The 22,757-nt window shown below is 44.0% G+C and overlaps 1 protein-coding gene across 1 annotated transcript; it reads left to right on the forward strand.

Annotated features, from left to right (window-relative positions):
- The first annotated feature begins 1,460 nt into the window (after positions 1-1,460).
- Positions 1,461-22,645, forward strand: FBXO7 (F-box protein 7). The gene is made up of 9 exons (XM_001366131.5): positions 1,461-1,837; positions 6,444-6,723; positions 9,419-9,646; positions 10,920-11,061; positions 13,006-13,089; positions 15,719-15,817; positions 18,659-18,835; positions 21,355-21,392; positions 21,936-22,645. The coding sequence occupies exons 1-9, from the start codon at positions 1,716-1,718 to the stop codon at positions 22,320-22,322; spliced, it is 1,557 nt and encodes a 518-aa protein (XP_001366168.1). The 5' UTR covers positions 1,461-1,715; the 3' UTR covers positions 22,323-22,645.
- The last annotated feature ends 112 nt before the right edge of the window (positions 22,646-22,757 follow it).

A 22,757-nucleotide genomic window follows, 5' to 3' on the forward strand; every position in this document is an offset into this window, starting at 1 on the left:
GGGCTGGACCAATTATTGTAGAGAGACTCTTGGGACACTGCATATTCTAAGAAAAGCAAGCAGTTTGAAATGTAGATTTATGATTTCATGTAGAATTTTTTTTTGTGGGTGTTCTTTTGTGTGTATAGAAATTATCTTCTTTGGTGTTCAGGTTCAGAAAAAAAATTTTTTTTCATTGATTAAAGTCAGTTAGATGCCTGGGCAGCTAAGTGGCTCAATGGATACCTGGAACCAGGAGTACTCATCTTCCTGAGTTCAAATCTGACCTTAAGACACATCCTAGCTGTGTGCCTCTGGCCAAGACACTTAAACCCCACTGCCTAGTCCTTACTCTTCTGACTTAGGACCAATATATAGTATTGATTCTAAGAAGGAAGGGAGGGGTCTTAAAAAAAAAAGGAAAAGGAGACAACAGAAGATCAGATGTATAGATAGCATCATGGAAACAATGAATATGAACTTGGAAAGTCCTGAAGAGATAGTGTAGGACAGAAGAGCCTGGTGTGCCATGGTCCATGGGGGTCACAAAACGTAGAATACAACTGAACATCCACAATGTAAGCTAGGGAAGGAAATGGCAAACCACTCTAGAATCTTTGCCAAGAAGACCCCAAATGGGGTCATGAAGAACTGGACACAATTGAAAAACAACAGCAACAAATCATGTCTCCTTTCCTCTAGGCTAAAGGTACCAATCTACTCCAAATTCAAGCTCCTCCCCATTTCATAGGGCTCTCTTCAACCCTTAGCTTGGATACCAGCTTTTTCAAGAGGCCTTTCCTTATTCCCTCCCTTCCCCTATTATTGTCCAAAAGTAGAAATGAGATCCCTTGTTAGATTGTAGATTTAACACTAGATGTGACCTTATAAAATCATCTAACCAACTCTCATTTTACACAGGAAGAGCTTGAGGGTCAGAAGTGAATATTAATAACAGCTTCTTTTTAAGGTTTGCAAATCTCTTTACAAAAATATCTCATTCGTTCCTCAGAACAACTTTGGTTGCTCTTTAGCCATTCATACACTTGAAGAAATGGAGGCAGAGAGTAGGCGAATTGTTCGCTATCCAGCAGGTGTGCGAGGCTGGATTTGAACTCAGGTCTTGGGGCCACATGACTGCCTTGGTAGCATCAGAGGTGAAATCTGAACCTGGATCCTCTACTTAAGTAATGTTTATTAAGAGCTCCCATATACTGTCCTGGGGATACCAAAAAAGGCAAAGCCGGTCCTTGCCCTCGATGGGCTGACAATTTAAAGGTACTCTGATGGACGCTCACCTGCCCGGGAGGCGGGCGGGGATTCCCGCCTGGACACAGGCGGAGACACCCGGGACTACGCAGGGAAACTGTATTAACAAGAAAAGCGGTGGGCGGCTCGCGCCTGCGCAGTGCCTTCCGGAGCGCTCCTCCCCCTCTCCCCGCCGCTTCGGGGACGCGCACGTCGGTCCGGCGGTATTGCTCGGCTGCCCGCGAGCGCGCTCTCGGGGCCGCTGCGGCCGCGGCCCCGCCACTCCCCCCCGGCGCCCGGGGTCGGCGGCCCAACAGCAGGGGGCGCCCTCATGGGAGGGGGCGGGGGCGGGGCGGAGCTCCCGTGCCCCGGACCGAGGCGGGCGGCGGCGGAGGTGACTGAGGAGGAGGCTGCTGCGGCGGCGTCCTGGTCCCTGTTTCTGTCCCGGCCCCGCAGCGGCCTGAGGAGCGAGAGAGGCCCCCGGCGCCATGAAGCTGCGAGTCCGCGTCCGGAAGCGGACGGCACCCCTGGAGCTGCCGGGCGCAGAGCCGACGCTCGGGGAGCTGCGCGCGCACCTGCGCCAGGCCCTGCTGCCCGCCTGGGGCTACAGGTGCTGCCGCCGCCGGGGAGGGGAGAGTTGAGAGGAAGGGGCGCATGCGTGGGGCGACTCAGCAGCGGCGATGAAGGGGCTGGAGAGAGGAAGGGGCGCATGCGCAGAGGGGCACGGGGCGGGATGGTGGTGGGGGTGTGCTGGTGTTGGTGAAAGAAGTTCTTGCACTGACTAAGACGGGGTCTGTGGGGACCTTGGGCTAAGAGTAACTGCTCTGTGTGTGTGTGTAACTTGCCATCCAGGGGCTTGTGACTTGTGCCAGGAAATTTGCACTTCCAGTGTTGTGCACAGTTTAGTGTGTTTGTATCGCTTTGCATCTGGGAGCTTGTGCACGCCAAGCTGTGCCCACGTGGGTGCGTCTGCAACTTTGCTCCTGGGTCGTAGTGCATACCTGGGTTGTGCACAATTTTGCATCTGGATGTTTGTGTGTGTTTGCTATTAACTTTGAACCCAACTGTGTACATGTACAATTTTGCATGTAAGTGAGTGTGTCAGATTCCGAACCTTACCTTTCCTGAGGCCATCAATATTTCCCAGGCTTAATGGAGTCCTATTCTGGAGAAACCTTAGTTTGAGGTCTTGAGGATTGCTTTTTTCTTCCCTTTCTTTAAAAAAAAAAATACCCTCACCTCTGATCTTAGAATCAATTCTGTGTATTAGTTCCAGGCAGAGAAGTGGTAAGGAATAGGCAGTGGGGGTTAAGTGATTTGCCCGGGGTCACTTAGCTAAGAAGTGTCTGAGGTTAGATTTGAATTCCAATCCTCTGGTCTCTAGGCTTGGCTCTTTAACTATTGAGACACCCAAGGATTGTTTCTAATAGAAATTCGTTTACTTTGTGGTATTGTATAAGGGATTAGACTTTCAGAAATTTAGACATAAGAAAGTAATAAATATTTCAAATTCTCCCCAGTTTCCTGGTTTAGAGACTGTTTTTCTTAGGGACCTGGGTGCAAAAATGACTTGAAAGCCACCAGAATCCTGTAGTTTGGTTAAAAATACAGGATCAGGCTTCAATTTTGAGATAGAAGGGTGCAGATGAGGCTGGTTAATTGTTGTCTAGGAGTCAAGGCTCATTGTTCCAAATACTTTTTAAATTTGAACTAAGAAAAAAGTGGTGATCTTTTAGTAAGTTACTTCAAACTAAAGAAAACCTTTCTGTTAACTTTATAAATGTTCCCCTTATTTGAGTGTAAAGGCTATCAAATAATTTATCCATTGCCCAGTAAAATGAAACTTCAATGTTGAATTTATCACAGTTTAATTTATCAAATCCTAGTCACACTATTTAAAAAATGAAACAAGTTAAGGGAACATTCTGGTACTTGACTCACTCACCCAATCAGTCAGTTTCAAATGATAGATCCTGGCATTTTTTGAAAAGAAAGTCTGACCATAGCCTATACTTTTACTGAACATAAACCCATGACTAACCCCTTCATGTTTGTTTGTTTGTTTTTTTTTTGCATTCATTACCTACCTCATGTTTTAGTATTTAGCCTCTCCTAGAGAACTGGAGCAGGGCCAGTCTGAGAGGGTCATCTTGAGTTTCAAGGCCTAAGCTGGTAAACAAACCTAGCTAGTTTCACTTTTCTTTTCTGCTTCACTTTTGCACAATTTTCCATTTCAGTCATTGGATGTTACATAAATAGAAGCTAGTTCATGCATTCTGTTTTTTTTTTTTTTAAGCATCTGTAAAATATAGAGGCAAACTAGGGCCCTTCCAGCTAGTGCCAGGTGCTCTGGTCCTGTTGATAAGAATAAGGGGGCAGGGTGGTACAGTCTGAAGATATGTTGGTTGCCTTTCGAGGCCCTGGTTTCATCTTCCAGTTTTACCTCTTAACTATCTATGTTTTCCCTTCTCTGTGCCCCAATTTTCCTCATTTTTAAAATGAGATGGGACTAAATAATCTCTGACATTTCTTCTAATTTTAGAGCTAGGACTCTATGGTTTTGTTTGCTTCTAGAAACTTATGGAATTATTTTGGAGCAAGCTCTGATACTTAGATTTCCATCCCTTTTTAAATAACTAGATTTTTATTAATATTGTTTGTTTTGTCATGGCCTAGATATCCCCCCCCCCCCCCAACTTTCCCTCAACCCCTTCCTGGAGAGCCATCCCTTATAATAGTAATTTGACCCTGGGCAAGTCACTTGACCCCCATTGCCTAGCCCTTACCACTCTTCTGCCTTGGAGCCAATGGAAGGTAAGGGTTTAAAAAAAAACAACAAAAAAAAAGATTATACTTAAAAAAAACAAATTTGGTAGTGTTCTATACCCTTTAAACACCCCCCTCCCCCAATCTCTGCACTGTCTAAATCTTAAAAGCCTTTAGGAGGGATTAGCTCTCCCCCTCCCCCATAAAACTCCTTCCCCAGCTTAAATATCTATTCTTATTTTTAGTTAACATTTTAATGAATACTCCCCCAGAGACCTCCTACAACAGATCTGCCTACTAAATTCCCTGAATTATCCTTTCAATTCATAGTACTCTCTCTACCTTTAAGTTATCTTGAATTTATCTGTGTATGAGTTGTGGCTCCCTCCCCCCCCTTCCCCCCCCAATTCTCTAAGCTATTAAAAAACCACAAAACCTTATCTTCTGGCTTAGAGTCAATAAGTATGTTTTCGAGGCAAAAGAGGAGTAACTACTGGGGTTAAGTGACTTGCCTAGGGTCATACAGCTAGGAAATGTCTGAGGTCCCTTTTGAACCCAAGACCCTCCCTGCCTCCAGGCCTGGCTCTGCCCACTGAGCCACCAAGCTGCCCCTAAAATGTAAGCCCTTTGAAGACAGCAAGTACCTTAAAAGATGTTTGTTGAATTGAAATTGAAAACTGATTATTGCTTTACCTGAAAGGAGAAGGGAGACATTTTATGTCCAGCAAAAGGAATTGTTTACCTTTGTACCAACATATCCCTGTCCTAGGAGGTCCTGCTCTACCAATCTTTTCCAGTGACCAAAAAAGGCTGAATCATCCAGAGGCATCCATGGCATGGTTGGGCCTTTTGGAGATGTTTTTCGTATTTCTGCCAAAGTTGGCACCATCCATCATTATTTGAGCAGCTGGAAGTTTTTTTTTTTGTATTTTGTTTATGGAAGCATTTTGCAGACAGAAGCAGAACCACTTGTTTTTGGACAACCAAGAGTAATTTCCAAACCTCTCCTTCCATTCTAAAATTTATGTAATACTAGCCCTATAACTGCTGAAATAAAAGGTATTTAAATAGGAAAGCTCAAATGCTAATTTTCTTAAACAATTTGGGGAATGAGGTTCCATAAGGAAGGAAAATTATTTACCCAGAATCTGAGGAGGTACTTTTTAGGCACTAGTTAGTCCTCTTAGAAAGCTGGCTACTTCCATTTCCCAGCTGTGTGACCCTGGGCAAGTCACTTGACCCCCCATTGCCTAGCCCTTACCCCTCTTCTGCCTTGGAACCAATACACAGTATTGATTCCAAGATGGAAGGTAAGGGTTTAAAAAAAAAAGAAAGCTGGCTGCTTGGCATCAAAAGGCATTATCAATCTGCTCAGCCTGGTGCTCTATGATTTTTTAAAATTAAGTTTAATTAATTTAGACTATTTTTCCATGGTTATGTGATTCATGTTCTTTCCCTCCCCTCCCCCCCCCCCCCACTTCTCTCCAGTAGCCAACAAACTGTTCTATGATTTTTAAAACTTATTCTTCCCACCCATTACAGGGCCATGTCTGTGATAAAGCCATTGTTAGAATTCCAAGCTTCTGACCGAGCCTGCTTTGGTCCTGTAGGGAGCTGCTGGCCATCTTGTTTTCTCCTCTATTTTTAAAGATGATCCTTCTGACTCACCATCAATGGAGCACACATTTGGAGTTCTTTTTCTAATAGGGATGATGAATTTGTACATTCTCACTAATCTTTGTGATTAATTGTAAACATCTGGGGGGACAGGTAGGTGGATTGAGAACCAGACTTGGAGATAGGAGTCCTGGGTTCAAATGTGGCCTCAGATATCATCTACTTGTGTGACTCTGGGCAAGTCACTTAACCCCGATTGCCTAGCCCTTATTGCTTTTCCATCTTGGAACCATTACACAGTATTGGATTCTAAGACGGAAGGTAAGGATTAAAAAAAAGGGGAAAAAATAGTAGACATCTGTGTAATGGCTGGCTGGGTTAGAGAGGTGGTCATTCTTGGGACAGGAAATAAAGCTGGTCTATGAAGGGATTGAGCCCATAGTCCCAGCTTCCTTAGCATCATGATTTCACCAACTAAACTCATTTTCTTTTTTCTCCTTTTTTATAACTATTACAAGTTTCTAAATTGGAATATAGAGTTGTATTTTTGTTATTGATGACTTTTTGACTCTTCTTCACTTAACTAATCAAATTTTCTGAAAATTGTCCATGACAGGATCAGGATCATGATGTTGGGCTGGGGCTTGAACCATAGAAGTGTAACACTACAGTCCCAAGGTGCTAAGAGCAAGACTTTTGGCAGCTCCTAGTCCCTGGGGTTTGTTTTTGCTCAATTTGCCCTTCTGTGGTCCTACTGAACATTTGCTATGATTCTGAAGGTGTAATTAAAGCGCATAGTATTCAATCTTTCCTTATCCATTTCATTTTGGCAGTTCTGACATCCAGTTTGCAGTAACATTGAACAGCAAGGATGCCCTCACTGAAGATGAAAAGACCTTGGCGGAATATGGGATTGTTTGTGGGGACTTGATATGTTTAGTTCTTGAAGAGGCCACTGAAGACTTGCCCAGAGCTTCATTAGATTTAGCACATTCCTCATTCGCGAGTAATCACGATCAGCCCTCTTTGGCCACCAGCCAGAGTCTGCGCAGCAGGCAAGGTGAAAGAGAGCTGAATGACCCGTATTCTGCTGTCCAGAGTGCAGAGAGCATGGTAAGGACTAAGGCCAGAAAAGTAAGTGCTCCTCACTCTGCCTCAAGATCAGGCCTTGAAGGAGTTTGAGGCTGATTCTATCAATCATTCCCTTCCTGCCTTGTTCCCAAGGTGTTCCTTGTCTTGTAAGGCCACCTATAATTGCCATTATTTGAATCCTGATTGAGCTTGTTTACAAAAATCCAGAGGCCTTTTCATATAAACTATTTTTTAGCCATATTGCTCCCATCTGTAAGAGTTAAAATTTAGGGAAACTGAGGAAGGTAGAAATTAGTTTCTCTCTGCAAGGAGTATTATATTTTTAGAGCTTTATTAAAGGTTGAGAATTTAAGAATATATAGGTAAGAGAAGCACGTGCTAGGTGGGCTGAGAGGCCCATTCAAATTTCACTCACATCATGAGACATGTCTGCTCCGAAGCGGAAGTAGGAAAGAGGCCTCAGTAGGCTGAGAACTCCTTTAAATAATACTTTGTGATCTCACCCAGGTGAGAGTTCAGTGTGATTATAAAGCATTCTGGGAAGTGAGCAAGGACTTCTGGGGACTGGAGTCCTGGATTCAAGTCTCCATTTTTACATTTCTCCGTGTGATCATTTGAAAAAAAAATAATTTTTTTTTCCAAAGGATCATGGAAACATAATCAACTTAAAGATTACAATAATTTGAGGATAAGCGAGAAAAAGAAAGAAAAACAAAACCAAACCAATAATTGCTGGATGCATTGATAAAAAGCCAGTTAGGGGGCTGTCCCCTTTGGCATGAAAGTATACATACAAATAAATGTTCAATCAACTACACCCAAAGTTCAATTTGGATTTTTTTTTTTTTGCAGCTTGTGATCTGAAGGCATCTTCATGGTGTCTTCTCCAACAGTTCAGTTTCTGGATTCAGAGAGGCAGCATCTTTACCTAAAATTCTTCTCGAAAGGAATTTAAACTTTGCAATTTAAAATAATGATGTTTTTTTACATTTCCCCATGTTGTGGATGATTGAAAAATACAGGATCACTTAGGGATGCATGGCTGAGGTATGAGGTATATGAATCAATTGGCAAGAGAAATTAAAAAGATATCAGAAAAATAGTTTTAAAAATAAAAATGTAGCTTATAATCATTGATACTCTGTGTCAGCTAAGAAAATGTAGAATACAAGGCTTTCTCACCAAAAATGAGATCCATTTCCTCTTCATATCTGGCCATGATCCACTGTGAGTACAAGCAAATGAATTGAGCAGTAGTACAAATATGTGGTATCAATAAAAAATTAAAATATCTCTATTAAAATATTGTATTTTATGAGGTTTTTTAAGGATTATTAGAAATCAAGGAATAAAGAAAATACAAAATAAGAAACCAAGTGGTAGGGCTAATTAGCCCATTCAGAGTGCTCGTGCTCCGCTTACTTACCCCATTATTGCAATGGCGGAGCGAGAGGGAGGCAGTGACTGCCAGTTAAATACTCATTGTGATCTCACCCAGGTGGAGACTCAGGTGAGATTATAGGGAATTTAGGGAAATACCAAGGACGTCTGGGGTTCAAAATCTCCATTTTTACACATCCTGTTGTACTTTTACATGTAAATATTTTGTATAAATACAGAATATCATTTATTTCTCTTAAATTTTATTTTGTTAACTTTAGCTCAGTATTTCAACCCATCAGGATATCTTTTGACCCTAGTTTTGTCATATAACATGTTAGCTGCCCTGGCCTATATCATACTAATATTAATTTGAGAAGCATTTCAGCTAACCCTTCATCCAAATAATGGATAAAAAAAGTGGAAGGCAGCTAGATGGCTCAGTGGATTGAGAGCTAGGTCTAGAGATAGGAGGTCCTGGGTTCCAATCTGGTCCCAGACACTTCCTAGCTGGGTGATCCTGGGCAAGTCACTTAACTCCCACTGTCTAGCACTTAACATTCTTCTGGAAGGCATGGGTTTAAAAAAAAAGTTGAAAACAACAGTTTTGTTCAGTGTAAAGAATACTTCCTGATTATCATTCAGTAGGCCTACATTTGAACCTTTTCTCTGTCACCTCAGTGAGCCTTGGCACCTCTGTTAGCTATTGAGCTCTCTAGGCCTTGGCCTCTTTAACTCAGGTCCTTCACACAGGGCTGAGGACAGAGCTGAGGTTGGAAGCCAGATTGCAAGGGGTCGAGATATGAATGGGAGAGGAAACAAACCATGGCTTTCTCTAGGAGTTTGGCTATGAAAAGGAAGAGATGGCAGAAGATGGCTTGGAAGGATGGTAGAGTGATGGGAGAGTCTTTTAAGGTTGGGTGAGAGATGGGATGAAGGAGTGGGATGGCTTCTGGGGAGAAGGAGCTAGGATCCGAGGTATGTGTGAAGGGTTGGCCTTAGCAAAGAAAGGGGCTGCCCTGTTTGGTCTGCTCTCACAGTGATCAGGAGAGGAACAAGATCTTTGTAATGACAAGAGTCTCCCAGATGACCAGGTCTCTCCCTTTTGACTCTGAGTCTTTGGATCTAAGACCAGCTGAGATGCTGTGTGTGAAACCCACTGAGACCTGCCAGCAGGGCTGGGGGCAGGGCTGGGGACTGGCTGGGGTTAGTCTCTAGGTGGTGCTGATTGAAGCCTTCTTTTGGTGTCAGCTCCTCTGATCTGTGACCTGGGCTTGGAAGCCAAGTGTGGACTTAGAACCACATTTAGGGTAGGTCACCTTCTTTTCTCTTTTAGCCAGGATCCAGCCTAGATCTCGATTCTGGCTTAATTCAGGAGGATGTGGATATGGAAGAGGGCACCGGGGGCTACCCCTCAGAACCAATGCTGTGCAGCGAGGCTGTGGATGGGCAGGTGCCTCACTCCTTGGAGATGCTGTACCACTCAGCTGAATGCAGCAGCACCAACGATGCCCTGATTGTTCTAGTGCATCTGCTGATGCTCGAGTCCGGCTATATCCCCTTGGTAAGTCCTGCAAAAGAGCCCCAGGCCCAGAATTTGGGTTGGTTGTACCCCTGGCCCCTAGTTCATGTGTGGTGTGTCATGTTTAGGGCAAATTACTGCCCTTCTCATGTTGTTCAGTTGTTTTAGGCCTGTCTGACTTTTGTGACCCTGTTTTGGGTTTTCTTGGCAAAGATACTGGAGTCGTTTGCCATATTCTTCTCCAGCTCAGCTTGCAGATGAGGAAACTGAGGCCAACAGGATTAAGTGACTTGTCCAGGGTCACACAGCTAGTTAGAGACTGAGGCTACATTTGAACTCAGGTCTTCCTGACTTCAGGCCCAGTACTCTATCCACTAAAGTGATAGGATTTTGTCAGATCATGGATCTCTACCTTTTGGCTCTAGCGCTCTTGTGATCTATGAAGTGAACAATAAATTGAGAAATCAGCTCTCCTAACAAGTGTATTAGGATGAGGTATATTGTAGAAACATTAGTTAGGGGTTGTAGTGGCCACCAGGGCTAGCTGCCTGCTCCTCCTCGAGCATAGTTTGGTTTGGAGGCTCTGGGTGAGAGAGTGTTCAGGTGCAGGTGCATTGCAGAAGCTGGGAAAGTGGCGTGAGCTGGAAGGCTGGGGAGCTAGTTCCATCTGTTGCCCCATGGAAAATACTGGTGTCCAGGGTCATGCTGCTGCCAGCTCGGTAAAGGGCCCGGCCCCAGTGGTGGGTACGCTCCTGTAGGAGAGGCTTGCCTAGTGTAGGAGAAATCATTGCCTTTGGAGTAGAGAGCTTGGGGTCTGTGGGAGTCACTTATTGGGTCTCTTCTCTTTTGTCAGAGGTCTTTCTGGCACTCAGCCCTATAATATCATGTGTAGTTATTTAAGAACAAAAAATACTGTCAAGATGTAAATTAAAACCCAGATTTCATTGAAATGTTTTTTTAATCATTTCTGACATCAGTTAGTAATTTTTTTATACTGTCCCCTTGTTCCCCTTCTAGAATCTTGTGTTTCTTATGCCATTTCTGTGTCTAGTAAGTAACAGGATAACTGAGTGTCATTGGAATATAAGAGGAGGTTTTTCCTGTACTGATTCATGAACATTTGAAGCAAAGTTTATTTAAAATCTTTGGTTCCTCTCTCTCCCCAGTTTTTAGGATATAGAAGACCTGATTTGGGATAGGAAGAAATCCCGGGGATTAAAATGTTTATTTCTAGAGATTCTGAACTTTTTGAAATGAGTTGGTTTGTTAGTAACATCTTCCTTCCCTGTATGAGATCCCTTCTTTTTGTGTCTAGGGAACCGAAGCAAAAGCTGTGTCCATGCCTGAGAACTGGCGATCAGGCGGCGTCTATAAGTTGCAGTATATGCATCCTCTCTGTGAAGATGGCACTGCTGCGCTCACTTGCGTGCCTTTGGGGAGCCTCATAGTCATCAATGGTAATTTGAGAGGCCTGGTGGTTGGCTTCAGCTTTCAATTCCATTTGAACAGCTTTCTCATGTGTCTCGCTGCTGGGGCTTTCCTTTATCTTCCCTGTTCACTAGTGGAGTGACATAGGCAAGTTTCTTAGGCTCCTTTGGTCTCAGTTTTCTCATCTACAAATTACAAACTGGTAGATGCTCCACAGATGTAAATCATGAATAAGAGCAGCCTCTCCCTTCCTTTTCTTTGTTCACTCATGCAGGAGGACATGGAGCCTTCCTCTGTGCCTGACAGGTGTCCCTGGCCTGGGTCCTCTTTCCTCTGGGCTGACTTGCCTTAGTGTTCTCTCCCTCCTGAAGGGAAAGGGGCTTCAAAGGCTAATGCCTCAGGGAGATCTCAGTGGGCATGTGAGCATGTGTGGTGAGCATGGAGAAAGAGGGAGGACAGAGGGCCTACTGCTTCCTTCTCTTTTGAGGGAACCAGACTGAGATTGGTGGGATCCTGTCCATTTCACTTCTCAGCCTTGTGTGTGTGGGAACTGTTGGGATGGCGCTTTTGCAGAAAAGTCATTCAGAGTAACTGGCTCTCATTTTCTTCTTTATGCCTGGACTTTTTCCAGGAGATAGCCCCTGGCATTTCCTGGTACAGTGCCGCAGCTTCCTGAGGCCCTCCCATAACCTCTACAGTGGTCTGTACATAGAACCCTTGGGAGAGCTTTCTGGCATTTGGGGCTTTCAGGATTTGACTGGCCAGTTCAAAAGATAACAGTAGAATGGCTGTACTTTGACAGACAGTTTCGTTCTCATTCAGCCCAACTGTTTGGGGTATCCCAGAGCCTCAGAGTTGAATGGGAACTCAGTGGTCATCTAATCTAGCCTAGACCTGACCCAGAATTCTTTAATTCAATGATATGATGGGGGAGGTCATTCCTTTGACATGCCCTAACTCCTTTTTGTCCTTCAAAAGGGGCATCTGTTCCTCTTTGGGAAATTCTAGGCTTTGTGAACTAAACCAGTCAGTTCCATTTGAAGCATTGTATGCCATCATCTGAAATTGGACACTGATCATTTTGGGGATGTCTGACCTGGCCTATAGGTCTGCTTGGGAACAGGCCTCCTGGAGTGGGGATTGCCAGTGACCTGCCTTCCATGGTCAGTGTCGGGCTGAGGATTTGACCCAAGGTTCTTCAACCACAGTCTTTTTGGTCAGTTGGCTATTTGTAGGGCAGCATCATTGGCTCAATGTGAAAGGCAAAGTGCCTTTTGGTGTTTGGCATCTCTGGCTTGTGCCCATGTCCTTTTGGGTTTATCAGTCCCTCACAGACTTTCTCAGCAGGCAGACATCTCAGGCCTGATTCTGAATTCCAAAAAGCAGTCTTGTGTGCTCAGTTTGTCCTTTTCCGACTTCTTCTTAGCACACACGCACGGGAGCACATCACTGGGCCTTTCACGGATGTGATGAAGCGTCCCTTTGTGTGTGTGACCAGAAGGGGCCTCTGGCAGGGCCAGGGCTGCAGATCACTGGGTCTGGGGGGTGGAAAGCTCCAGCACCCGAGGCATTCATCCCAGGAGTGGCTGGGGACTCACTGCCAGAGGTTAAGTCAAAAACAAACCGTGTTATTAGTGACCTTGTTAGGAATAATGGCTTCATTGTGTTCAGCTGCCTCCCTCCTGGTAGCCTTGCTGCATTTGTTTCAATTGCTAACAAACTGCTGTTGGCGATACTGACTGGGTGTACATATAAAGATCTTACTATGTCTTATGGGCGGTCCATACTGCCTTTACTACTGGAGAAGGCAGATTTTAGCTGTAGCTCAGTGGTTAAGGAGCAAGTTGACCCCTTACAACAATTCATTGTGTATCATCTGTGTTCTTTCAGAATGATAGAACTCAAGTAAGACTTAACCAAAGGAGAAAGTGGAGATGAGCCTAGCATAATCTCATCTTTTTCTTATTTTCCAGCTACATTGAAGATCAACAATGAGATTAGGAGTGTGAAAAGATTACAGCTGTTGCCAGAATCTTTTATTTGCCCCCCAAAACAAGGTAATTCAATTTATGAGTCATTTGAAAATCGAACTTTCTCTAGAAAGTGACTACGCATGGAGTTTGGGGGAAAGGACAACAGACATAACATGTTTCTAAAATAGAGTTAGAAATAGCCTAAGAAAAAGTATCATTGGAATTCTAAAAGAATGAAAAGGTTTTTGGAGGCAGGTAGGTGACTTGATTAATAGGATTGAGAGATTGAGAGCCAGGTCCACAGACAGGAAGTCCTAGGTTCAAATCTAGCCTCCGATACTTCCTAACTGTGTGACCTTGGGCAGATCACTCAACCCCTATTGCCTAGCCCTTACTGCTCTTCTGTCTATATACTAAGTATTGATTCTAAGCCAGAAGGGAAGGGTTTAGAAAGAAAAAAAGAAAGAAAGAAAATCCCAAGTAGTTTTTGCATCTGTATAAGCCTGTGCTGCTAAGGATGCCACTTTTGCCAGAGATGGTGTTATTCCGCTTGAGAAAGCCTGTCTAGTGCCCCTGCCGAGGTCGGAAGTGCAACAGGCTTAGGCTGGCTAGCATCAGCCCTGCTCCTTGGAGATAGGACACTCTGCCTGGGGAGGGGAGCCAGCCTTGCCTCCAGGATAGGAGGCATTACTGGGCATCCCTGGTTCCCACCTTCCAGAAAGTGCCCCTTTAGGCTACATTTGGGGATGTGGTGGGGCTGGGTGGGCAGCAAGTGTCTCCACTGATTATGGCTTTTCTTGGGGAAGTTTTGAAGGAGTGAACAATGGAAAGGAATGGAATCAGGAAGGTGGTGTAAGGAGTCGTTTAGCCTAAAGCACAGGTTTATGGAACATGGATCCTATGCAGACCTGGGCAGAACCCAGTCATGGCCTGCACTTTAATTTCATCCTGTGAAGTGCTGGTGTTCTGCATGTGGGTAGGGCCTCGATAAGAAAATTTTGGAGTCAGTAAGATTTTCTCTTCTAAAATGTTGTAGGTGGAAGTTATGTGTGTTATCAAAAAATGAGGGTGCTTGGCAGATTTAAAAAATGAACATTTTCTTTTTCCTGGGGAAATTCTATGCTCTCTGACCTCTAGACCAACTTTTATGAGTTCTTGAATGTATTTCAAGCCTGACTTATGACCTCACTGAATGTTATTGCAGAACCTTCACAGGATTGCACGGCACCTTTAGTTGCCTTGTTTGGCTCCTTTTATTTGATTTGATTTTAACTTTAAATATTTTTTTAAATTACATGTAGAAACAGTTTTTGGCAATTGTTTTTTTTCCAGCATTTTGTGATTCAGATTCTCTCCTTTTCTCCCTCTCTCCCTCCCCACCTTTCTGAGGTGGTTAACAGTCAGATATAGAATATACCAGTGCTGTCACACAATAAATATTGCCCTATTCCTTATGCCATGAAAGAAGGCACATCACACAAACAATAAAAAACTCATGAAGGAAATAAAGTGGAGGATGATGTGCTTTGATCTGCAGTCAGATTCCACTAGTTCTTTCTTTGGCTGTGGAGAGCATTTGTCATCATGTGACCCTTGGGGTTATCCTGGAACCTTGCCTCAGTGTTTAGTTTTGGCTACTTTTAAAGAAGGGCAAAGGTATGGGTAGAGAGTGGAGGGAAGAGAACAATGGAACATTTATTCATAACCTGTTTCAACTGAAAACCATTTAATTGTGAAAAGCAATTTTAAAAAATTGTCATCTGGGTAGCATAGTGAACAAGCATTTATTAAGATAATACTATCTGGGGACAGCTAGGTGACTTAGTGGACAGAGAGCCAGGCCTGGGGTTGGATGGTCCTGGGTTCAAATGTGACCTCAGACACTACCTACCTTTGTGACCCTGGGCAAATCACTTCACTCCAAATTGCATAGTCCTTGCTGCTCTTCTGTTTTAGAATTGATACTAAGAGAGAAGGTAAAGGTTTTTTTCTTTAAAAAATTGTCCTTAGGCTATATTTTGTTAAGATTTTTTATAATGGATTTTTATTACAATGCAAGCTCATTAATTATTGGCAGTCTATATAGCACTCTAATAAGTCTTTAATCTGTATAGTCCTTGCTATCTGAACAGTGGCATTATTTATGGCTAGTTGAAAATCTCCAGTAACACCTTTAAGTAGGATGCTAATTTTTCTCCCACAGGCTATGTTAGAAAATTATTAATTCACACTTAAATGAGAGACCACGACCCTGTAGATTTGTATATTGCATGCCAGCATTGGATTTCTTTTCTCTCTTTTTTTTTTTAAAGGCAAACAAGGTCAAGTGACTCACCCAGGGTCACACAGCTAGGAAGTGTCTGAAGCATTGGATTTTAATGTAAGGAGGAGCATGGCTGCATGTGCTTCCCATTTCTTTCCTGGGATCTGCCTACAATAGATCTTGTCTGGGTGATGTCACCCCCTCTACCTCCACGGGGCTTATTAGACAGGGGTGTTTTTTTCTGCTTTTCAGAGTTGGTGGCAGCATCCTCCTCATGGTTGCAGGGGGTTGGCTCGCCTTCTTGTGCCCACAGACTCCCAAGAATGTATGTTAGTCTAGACGTCGGTTTTAATGAGAAATCTGAAAAGATGCGACATTTCAAACCATCAAATAAAGTTTTCTCAGTGTGTCAGGTTGTTTGACTTCACACTGTTGCATCTCTTATTTCAGCAGAGGAACAGGTAGCCAGTAAATACAAAGACCTTCAGAAGCTTTCTCGGCTTTTTAAAGACCAGCTGGTCTACCCGCTTCTGGCTTTTGCCCGACAAGGTGAGTGATAGCCCAAATGTGTGCCAGGGTGTCCTCTGCCTGGGACATTTGGACTCCTGCCTGTTGAACAGGCTTCTACTTCCCTAAGTCTCAGTCTCCTCATCTCCTTCCATGATATCGGGGCCCTAGCAGCTCTGAGGAATGCCTCCCTTCTGGGTGTTTCTCACTGAGAGCCATAGACCTGGGTCTGTCCAGCAGTACCTGTTTCTGACCAGTAGGGCCCCTGTCTGTCCAGTAGGACCATTGTCTGTCCAGCAGATTGTGTCTTTCATGCTGTCAGGCCAAGGTAGCAAGGGTCGGCCAGGCATCTGCTCTGTGCCAAGCCCTGTGCTGGACGCCAAGGACACCAGGCTCTTTGCTCTGCTGTGCCCCATCTAGTGCAGGAGACAACATATACCTAGGCACAAATGAGCTGCGGAGGGGAAGGAACATTGGCGAAGTTAGAGGAAGGCTGTGGTGGGAGCAGGAGAGGCTTCATCCACACATTGGGGTTGGAGCCCTGTCCTCCCTACCACCAGTTGGGAGACCTGAGGAAGGCAGGGGAAGCTGGGGGAGATGAGGAAGGAGAGAGGTTTAGGCTTGGGGTCAGCTAAGGCAATGGATGCAGCTCGAGAGGATAAAGTCTAAGAGGAAAAGTGGGAAAGTGTCTCAGAAGGGGTTCAAGGAGCCAAACATGATTTTCTGTTGGATTCCTGAGGAGATGGGGCCACTGGAGTTGATTGAATATGGGGTGACGGGGTCAGATGTGGGCTTTAGGAAGATTGGCCTTGTGGAGGAGGGCCTGAAGGGAGGAGCTGGAGGCAGTCTGGCCCTCTCCACCCCAAGGCAGCCAACAGTGATGTGAGGTCAGAGAAAGGGAAGATTACCTTGGCCTAGGGACCGGGATTCCTGGAGGACATAACATTTCAGCTTGGCCTCAAAGGGCAGGAAGTTATCCTTAGGGATCTCTTTTTCCTTTTTTGTAGCCCCCAGTAGTGATAGTCGATCCCAATAAAATTAAAGCCACAGTCTGGCCAGAATCAGTCATGTATCACTCTTCACACGAGGCTTTCCAAATCCTCTTTTCCATCTCCCTGCTATAGAAAATGTATGCCCTTCCAAGAAACTACTGATGCAGGGAATCTAAGAAAATCCGGACTAGATGGTTACATTGACAAATTGATTTATCAGTCTATAGAAAACTCTGTCTAGATTCGATGAGGTAAACTAAATCTATTGTAAAAGAATGCTAAATTGTATACATTCATTGTATATGCAAAAAACCTACCTCATCCCTTAGTCTACCTCACTTTCTATAAAATACTAGCTGTGATCAATAAACCTCACCTCTGATTGCCACCAGCTTCAGTGACCTTCCTGACACCCAAGTGTGTTTGTCCCATCCTTCTTACCACATCTCATTCTCCTCACCCTTCCAGGACCCCCGAATGTTTGTCAGGACCCCGTAGGACCCCTGACACTTTTTATTTTGGGGCACTGGAATTGTGTCATACTCCTATTGGACACTCTTCATGTGGAATCCTGACTCCTCAGATTTGAAGGAGCTCATGACCCAAAAAGAGGCTCAGTCCATTTCCTAATGGACATGCAATTAGGCTGTCCTCAGTAGTACTTGGAGTCAAGCCATTTGACCCAGCCGTTGCTCCTCTCTATTTCCTTTTACATAGAACTCCTTCCCTTTCCACACATTCCCCTTTGAATGAATGTAAAAAGAGTTTCAGCCCTCTTTGATTTGCTTTTTTGGATTTCTGCTTTATTATATCAACATTTCTGAATGACAAGGTCTCCAAAGCTCTATCTAAATGGCCTATTGAAAAAAAATAACTAAAACTTTAGTTTTAGAATCAATGCTGTGTACTGGTTCCAAGTCAGAAAAGCAGTAAGGAGTAGGCAGTGGGGTTAAGTAACTTGTCCAGGATCACACAGAAGTGTCAGGTTAGATTTAAACCCAGGACAATCCACTGAGCCACCTAGCTGCCCCCCAGTGGCCTATTTTTTAAAAAACAATATACATAGCATGTTCTAATATCAGTGGAACCAAAAAACCTGGGCAATTTCTTAAGAGTTTACAACAAACAAGGCTTTTACTTGTATTGGTGTGCTAAATCTTTGGAATAAAATATAAATGGTCCATTTCAGAGCCCAGTGTAATTGAGCTTTAGATTCCCTTCATCCTTACCTTTTGCCATTACAAAGGGGCTCCTAGGCTTAGAGGAAGGTGTACCACACCAAGAGCTCCAGAAATGGGAGTTCTCAGAACATTTGTAAAATGGTCAGAAGTAAAATCACATTATTGGTTATGACCCAATTTAAAAACATTTTAAGGAAAACACCTAAAGTAAACAGTAAACTTTTGATAAACCTTAATTAAGATTTCAAATAGACATTCAAATGAGACAACAAGGTCTCTTTGTTATAAGAATGTGATGACTTAATCCAGGAGCTGGTCCTGTGACCATCACTACTATTGTGCAAATAACCTACAAATTGATTCTATTTGGAAACGAATGCACATCAAAACCTATTGTTAAAAACAATAAGAAATTCTCCTCTTGCTATTCAGAAATGTTCTTATAATGTGTAATGGCCTCTGTCTACTCTTAAAGTTTCTTTGCATTCATTGAATATATACCAAGTGATCCTTTCTAGGATCTGCTTCTAGACGAAGCAGAAACATGGTAGAATTCCAAGCTGACTATGGATTATGGAGGGGCGATTGTATAATTTACTGCCTTTTTTGAGCAGATTCATAAATGCCTGGTTTTTAGTGGGCAGGTTTGGGGGTTATAAGGAGTGCTTAGTGCCACAATGCTAACAACTCACTTGTCTTCTTTTATCTAGCTTTAAACCTGCCTGATGTGTTTGGTTTAGTCGTCCTTCCATTGGAATTGAAACTCCGGATTTTCCGGCTCTTAGATGTCCGTTCAGTCCTGGCTCTGTCTGCTGTTTGTCGTGACCTTTTCAATGCTTCAAATGACCAGCTCCTGTGGAGGTTTATGTACTTAAGAGATTTTCGAGGTGATTTTCATAGCATTCTGATTAAAGACAAAAGACCTAGTTTTCCCCATCTCCATTTGAAGTCTTAACTGAGTAGGATTTGCCAAGAGTTTTAATAGTATACTTTGGTTGTTTTCTTCAAAGTGTTTTAAAATTAATTGATTGTAACTAATAGCATGAATTAGACCAGAAAGAGTCTAGCCTTTGTGTTGCTTTGCAAATGTCCTAAGAGTTCCCAATTCTCATCTAAATCTAGTATTCCCCTAACCACATATGGCTCATTATTTAAATGAGTGTTGTAGACAGATTCCCCAAAAGGGAAGAAGTAGAACCTACTGTTATGATTAAATTATTCAAGAGACTGATTTTTGGGTAAGAACATCAATTTATTGATTTAGACTGGCATTTAATTAATAAACTAATAGGTCAGGGAGTTTCTTGATGCCTAAAGACCCCAAAGGTTTTTCAGGCAGAGCTATAAATACAGTTTGGGAGCTCATTATTCAACTCTTCCCTAGGACATCCCAAGACAGCTGTTTGGTGAACAGTTAATGAAGATATTTTTCATTAAGACTCTCAACTCCTACCCGCCCCCATAGGTAATGGGGTCATGTAGGCAGAAAGAACCTTTATCATTTAACCAGGTTTTATGCTGGGGAAACATTCCTAGGAGTTCTGAAGAACAAAGGAGATTCAAAAGCCAACAGACTGGTGTCTCTCTAATCCAGGACTCTTAAGAATTCTCTCTAATACAGGACCCTGACATAGGAATAACAGTATATAAAAATAAAATTTCACATACCTCTCTAGCCCAGGGAACTTCCACCATGCAGATGACCTTTGAAACTTAGAAGTAATGGCCCTCATCCTGTCATGAAAACTGTCTTATGAAAATGTGGAGTATTTAAAGATGAGAAGCTGTGAGAATCAAGGAGAGCTTTTGGGTCCCAGCCTTGAGGAAGAAAGATGCTCAGCAGGACTAACTTGTCTTGACTTTGCCCATGCCCTCTTCCCCCATTCCATCTTCCCTTTTTCAGTCTATAGTGCTTCCAGTGAGAGATTTCTTTGGGCTGGGAAACACTTAATTTTAATTATGTTCTCAACTTAGTGTGAATTAGTTGAACAGATTGCTTTCTTCCTGCTATTTAAAGCCGTCCTGCCACCCAAAGTTAGGGATTTTGAGAGAGTTCCACATTTGGAATCAGAGGTTCTTTTCTGGGAGTGTGTGACCTTGAGCAAGTGACTGCTGTCTCTAAACTCTAGCCAGCTCAGATGGAGCATGTAAGGGGTTGGAATGGATGTTGTCACTTTGTTTTGGCTCAAAACCAAAGATTTTGAAAAGGTGAGGAAGAGAGAAGGTACAAGCTGTGGCCCTTCTGTCCCACTAGGAATTCTGTGTCTGAAGTCTAGGGATGGATTATGTGCTTCTAGTCTAGGGATTAGCCTCACCATGGTCATGGGCTCCTTGCCACCATGTTGGCCACCCAGAGACTGAATTTGAGGTAGGGGGTGAAGGGGCTCACTATGCTCCTGAACCCAGTCTGCCTCAGGGAGTCCTCTGTTTATGGGTCCATTGGGAACTTTGGCTTGGAGTAGAATAGTCTAGATTGACTTTTAAACATGGGAAGTGTTGAGATGCATTGGAGGGTAATGGTTAGATTTGTTGTCCTCAGGCTGGACTTTGTTGTGGCCTTGGCCCATCCTGGCTGTACTATGGCAAAGTAGCAAGTTAGGGAGTCAAAGTTCCGGCACTGATGAAAAAGGTCTGCTTTTCCCTTCCCTTCCCTTCCCCAAAGTGTTTGGGTTGGAGCATGGAGAGAGAGGGCCTGGTGTTGGGTAGCAGCTCCAGCACCCTGGCACTGGTTTGTTCTGCGGACTTCATACAAGTTGTTCTCTTATGGACTTTCTCTTTGAACCTCCTGAGCCTGCTCCCAAACACCAGGTACCTTTTAGGGTTCTGAGCAGCCTTTAGCAGAGCCTGGGGAAGAAGGGCAACTTCCGGGGGGTGCCCCCTGAGACTGGGGGGATTGCAGAGGAGGCAGAAGCTCTACCCCTCCCAGGCTCTACAGGATGCTTCTGGGAGTGACCTTTCCTAAGAAAGAGCCCGAGGAGGCAGGGAGCTCCTCTAGGAAGGGATCTGAGAGGAACCTTCTTGACAGGGAGGATTTCCATGTTCATTTTATGACTCTGACAGTGTCACCAGACCCTCTTGGAGGAGGTTGTGAGGTCTGTGGGGCTTCTCCATGCCTAAGCTAGGAAAATGCCCCAATAACTGCTCCTCTGCTCATGGTAACACTGTGAAGTTCTTCCCACTTCAAAAGGCCCTGTGGAGGAATTGGGCCTAGGATCCAGAAGAAGAGGCAAAATTAATTTAGTCTGCTCTGCTTACAAAAGTGAGACTTAGGTTTGGAGGTGTAACATGGGGGAGGTGGGGTCCTGTGCTATTTGTAAATTTCACTTAGGTGAAACACACTTCCCTAATTGTGTTGGGCAAATGAGGTAATTTAGTAATTAACTTAGAAATTTGTCTCTCTTTGTAGATGGTGCGGTCAGACCTCGAGACACTGATTGGAAAGAAGTAGGTGACTTTAAATCTACTTCAATGGCTATTGTCCAGAGCAGGGAAGAAAAGTTAGCTGTGTGGGAGTCAGCAATTCAGAGGGGCCCATGAGAGTGTCACAGTTTCTGTGGTGCCTGTAAGGCATTTATAGAAGCTAACAAATGGTTTTTCTTCACAGTAGAGGGGGACTACTTCTGTGATTCATGAATTTGCTAATTGTTCATCTTTAGTTTTGGTTACTTGATCATTATTGTGTGTGTACACATGTGTATACATACATGGACTTTCTACCCTTACAGAGAGCCAACAAGTTTCTGGGCTGCAGCCCTTAAATACAGGCCTATTGGTCCCCCCTCCTTAGGAAGTTGAGCTCTTCAGAAGTGGTTATTAATTTGATCACACCATATTTGGACCCACATTTAGAGCTCTTTCATTTGTATGAGAAGGAAGAGGAAGGGGATTTCTCTTTGGCTCTACAGCATAGGTGAACCTGTAACTCGAAAGCTACTTATAGTTGAAGGAAAAGCTGCCTCCTCACTCTATTCTGCTGTTTTTCTTCAGCTCTACAGGAAGCAAAAACAGAGGAAAGATGCCCTGAGATGGAGGCACGCCATGTTCCTGCCCCCTCCACCCCACCCCATGCCGTTCCACCCCAGCCCCTTCTACCCCAGTCCCTTCCCCCCTAACCCCATGTACCCCCCAGGGATTATTGGTGGTGAATTTGATGAGAGACCAGTACTTCCTTATGTTGGGGACCCAATCAATTCACTCATCCCTGGCCCTGGAGAAGCACCTGGCCAGTTCTCCCCATTCAGACCCCATTTTGATCCAATGGGCCCATTTCCAGGACCCAATCCTGTCCTGCCAGGGCGAGGTGGCCCCAGTGACCGTTTTCCCTTCAGACCTAGCCGAGGTCGGCCAACTGACATCCGCCTCTCCTTCATATGATGGCTTTTAAGCCCATTTGAGCTTGCTTTAGTTCTATTTAATTTTTCCTTTAAAACAACAACGTCATCTCCTTGGGGCTGCTTATCTCTCATAATTTATTGTGGCTGCGCACTTCTGGACCCTTTGAATAGGTCTGCTTTGAGTTTCCAGTGGGGAGTGCCCTTGGATTGCCAGGGCGCTGAAGGCTTCCCCCAAAAGGGATTACAACTCCAGAAGAGTATTGAAGTTACAATATGTGCCATCAGATAGATAGCTTAACACACAGTTAACACAGCTGACGTTTCTTACAGAAAGAGGTACAATAAATACTTAAGAGATCCCAACTTGACTTGGGCCTTGTTCAATATCAGAAACTCTCCATGTTGTTGAGCTTTAGAGAATCCTCTTGAGGTGTATCAGAGTGGACATCTGGGAGTCTTCTCAAGGGGGTGGGAT

Source organism: Monodelphis domestica, chromosome 5 (assembly GCF_027887165.1).
Source record: "Monodelphis domestica isolate mMonDom1 chromosome 5, mMonDom1.pri, whole genome shotgun sequence".
Classification (NCBI taxonomy): Eukaryota; Metazoa; Chordata; class Mammalia; order Didelphimorphia; family Didelphidae; genus Monodelphis; species Monodelphis domestica.

Coding starts and splice junctions, on each gene's coding strand:
- FBXO7 (XM_001366131.5), top strand. CDS start 1,716: ATGAAGCTGCGAGTCCGCGTCCGGAAGCGGACGGCACCCCTGGAGCTG. Junction 6,724..9,418: donor TCCAGAGTGCAGAGAGCATG/GTAAGGACTAAG, acceptor TTTCTCTTTTAG/CCAGGATCCAGCCTAGATCT. Junction 18,836..21,354: donor GTACTTAAGAGATTTTCGAG/GTGATTTTCATA, acceptor CTCTCTTTGTAG/ATGGTGCGGTCAGACCTCGA.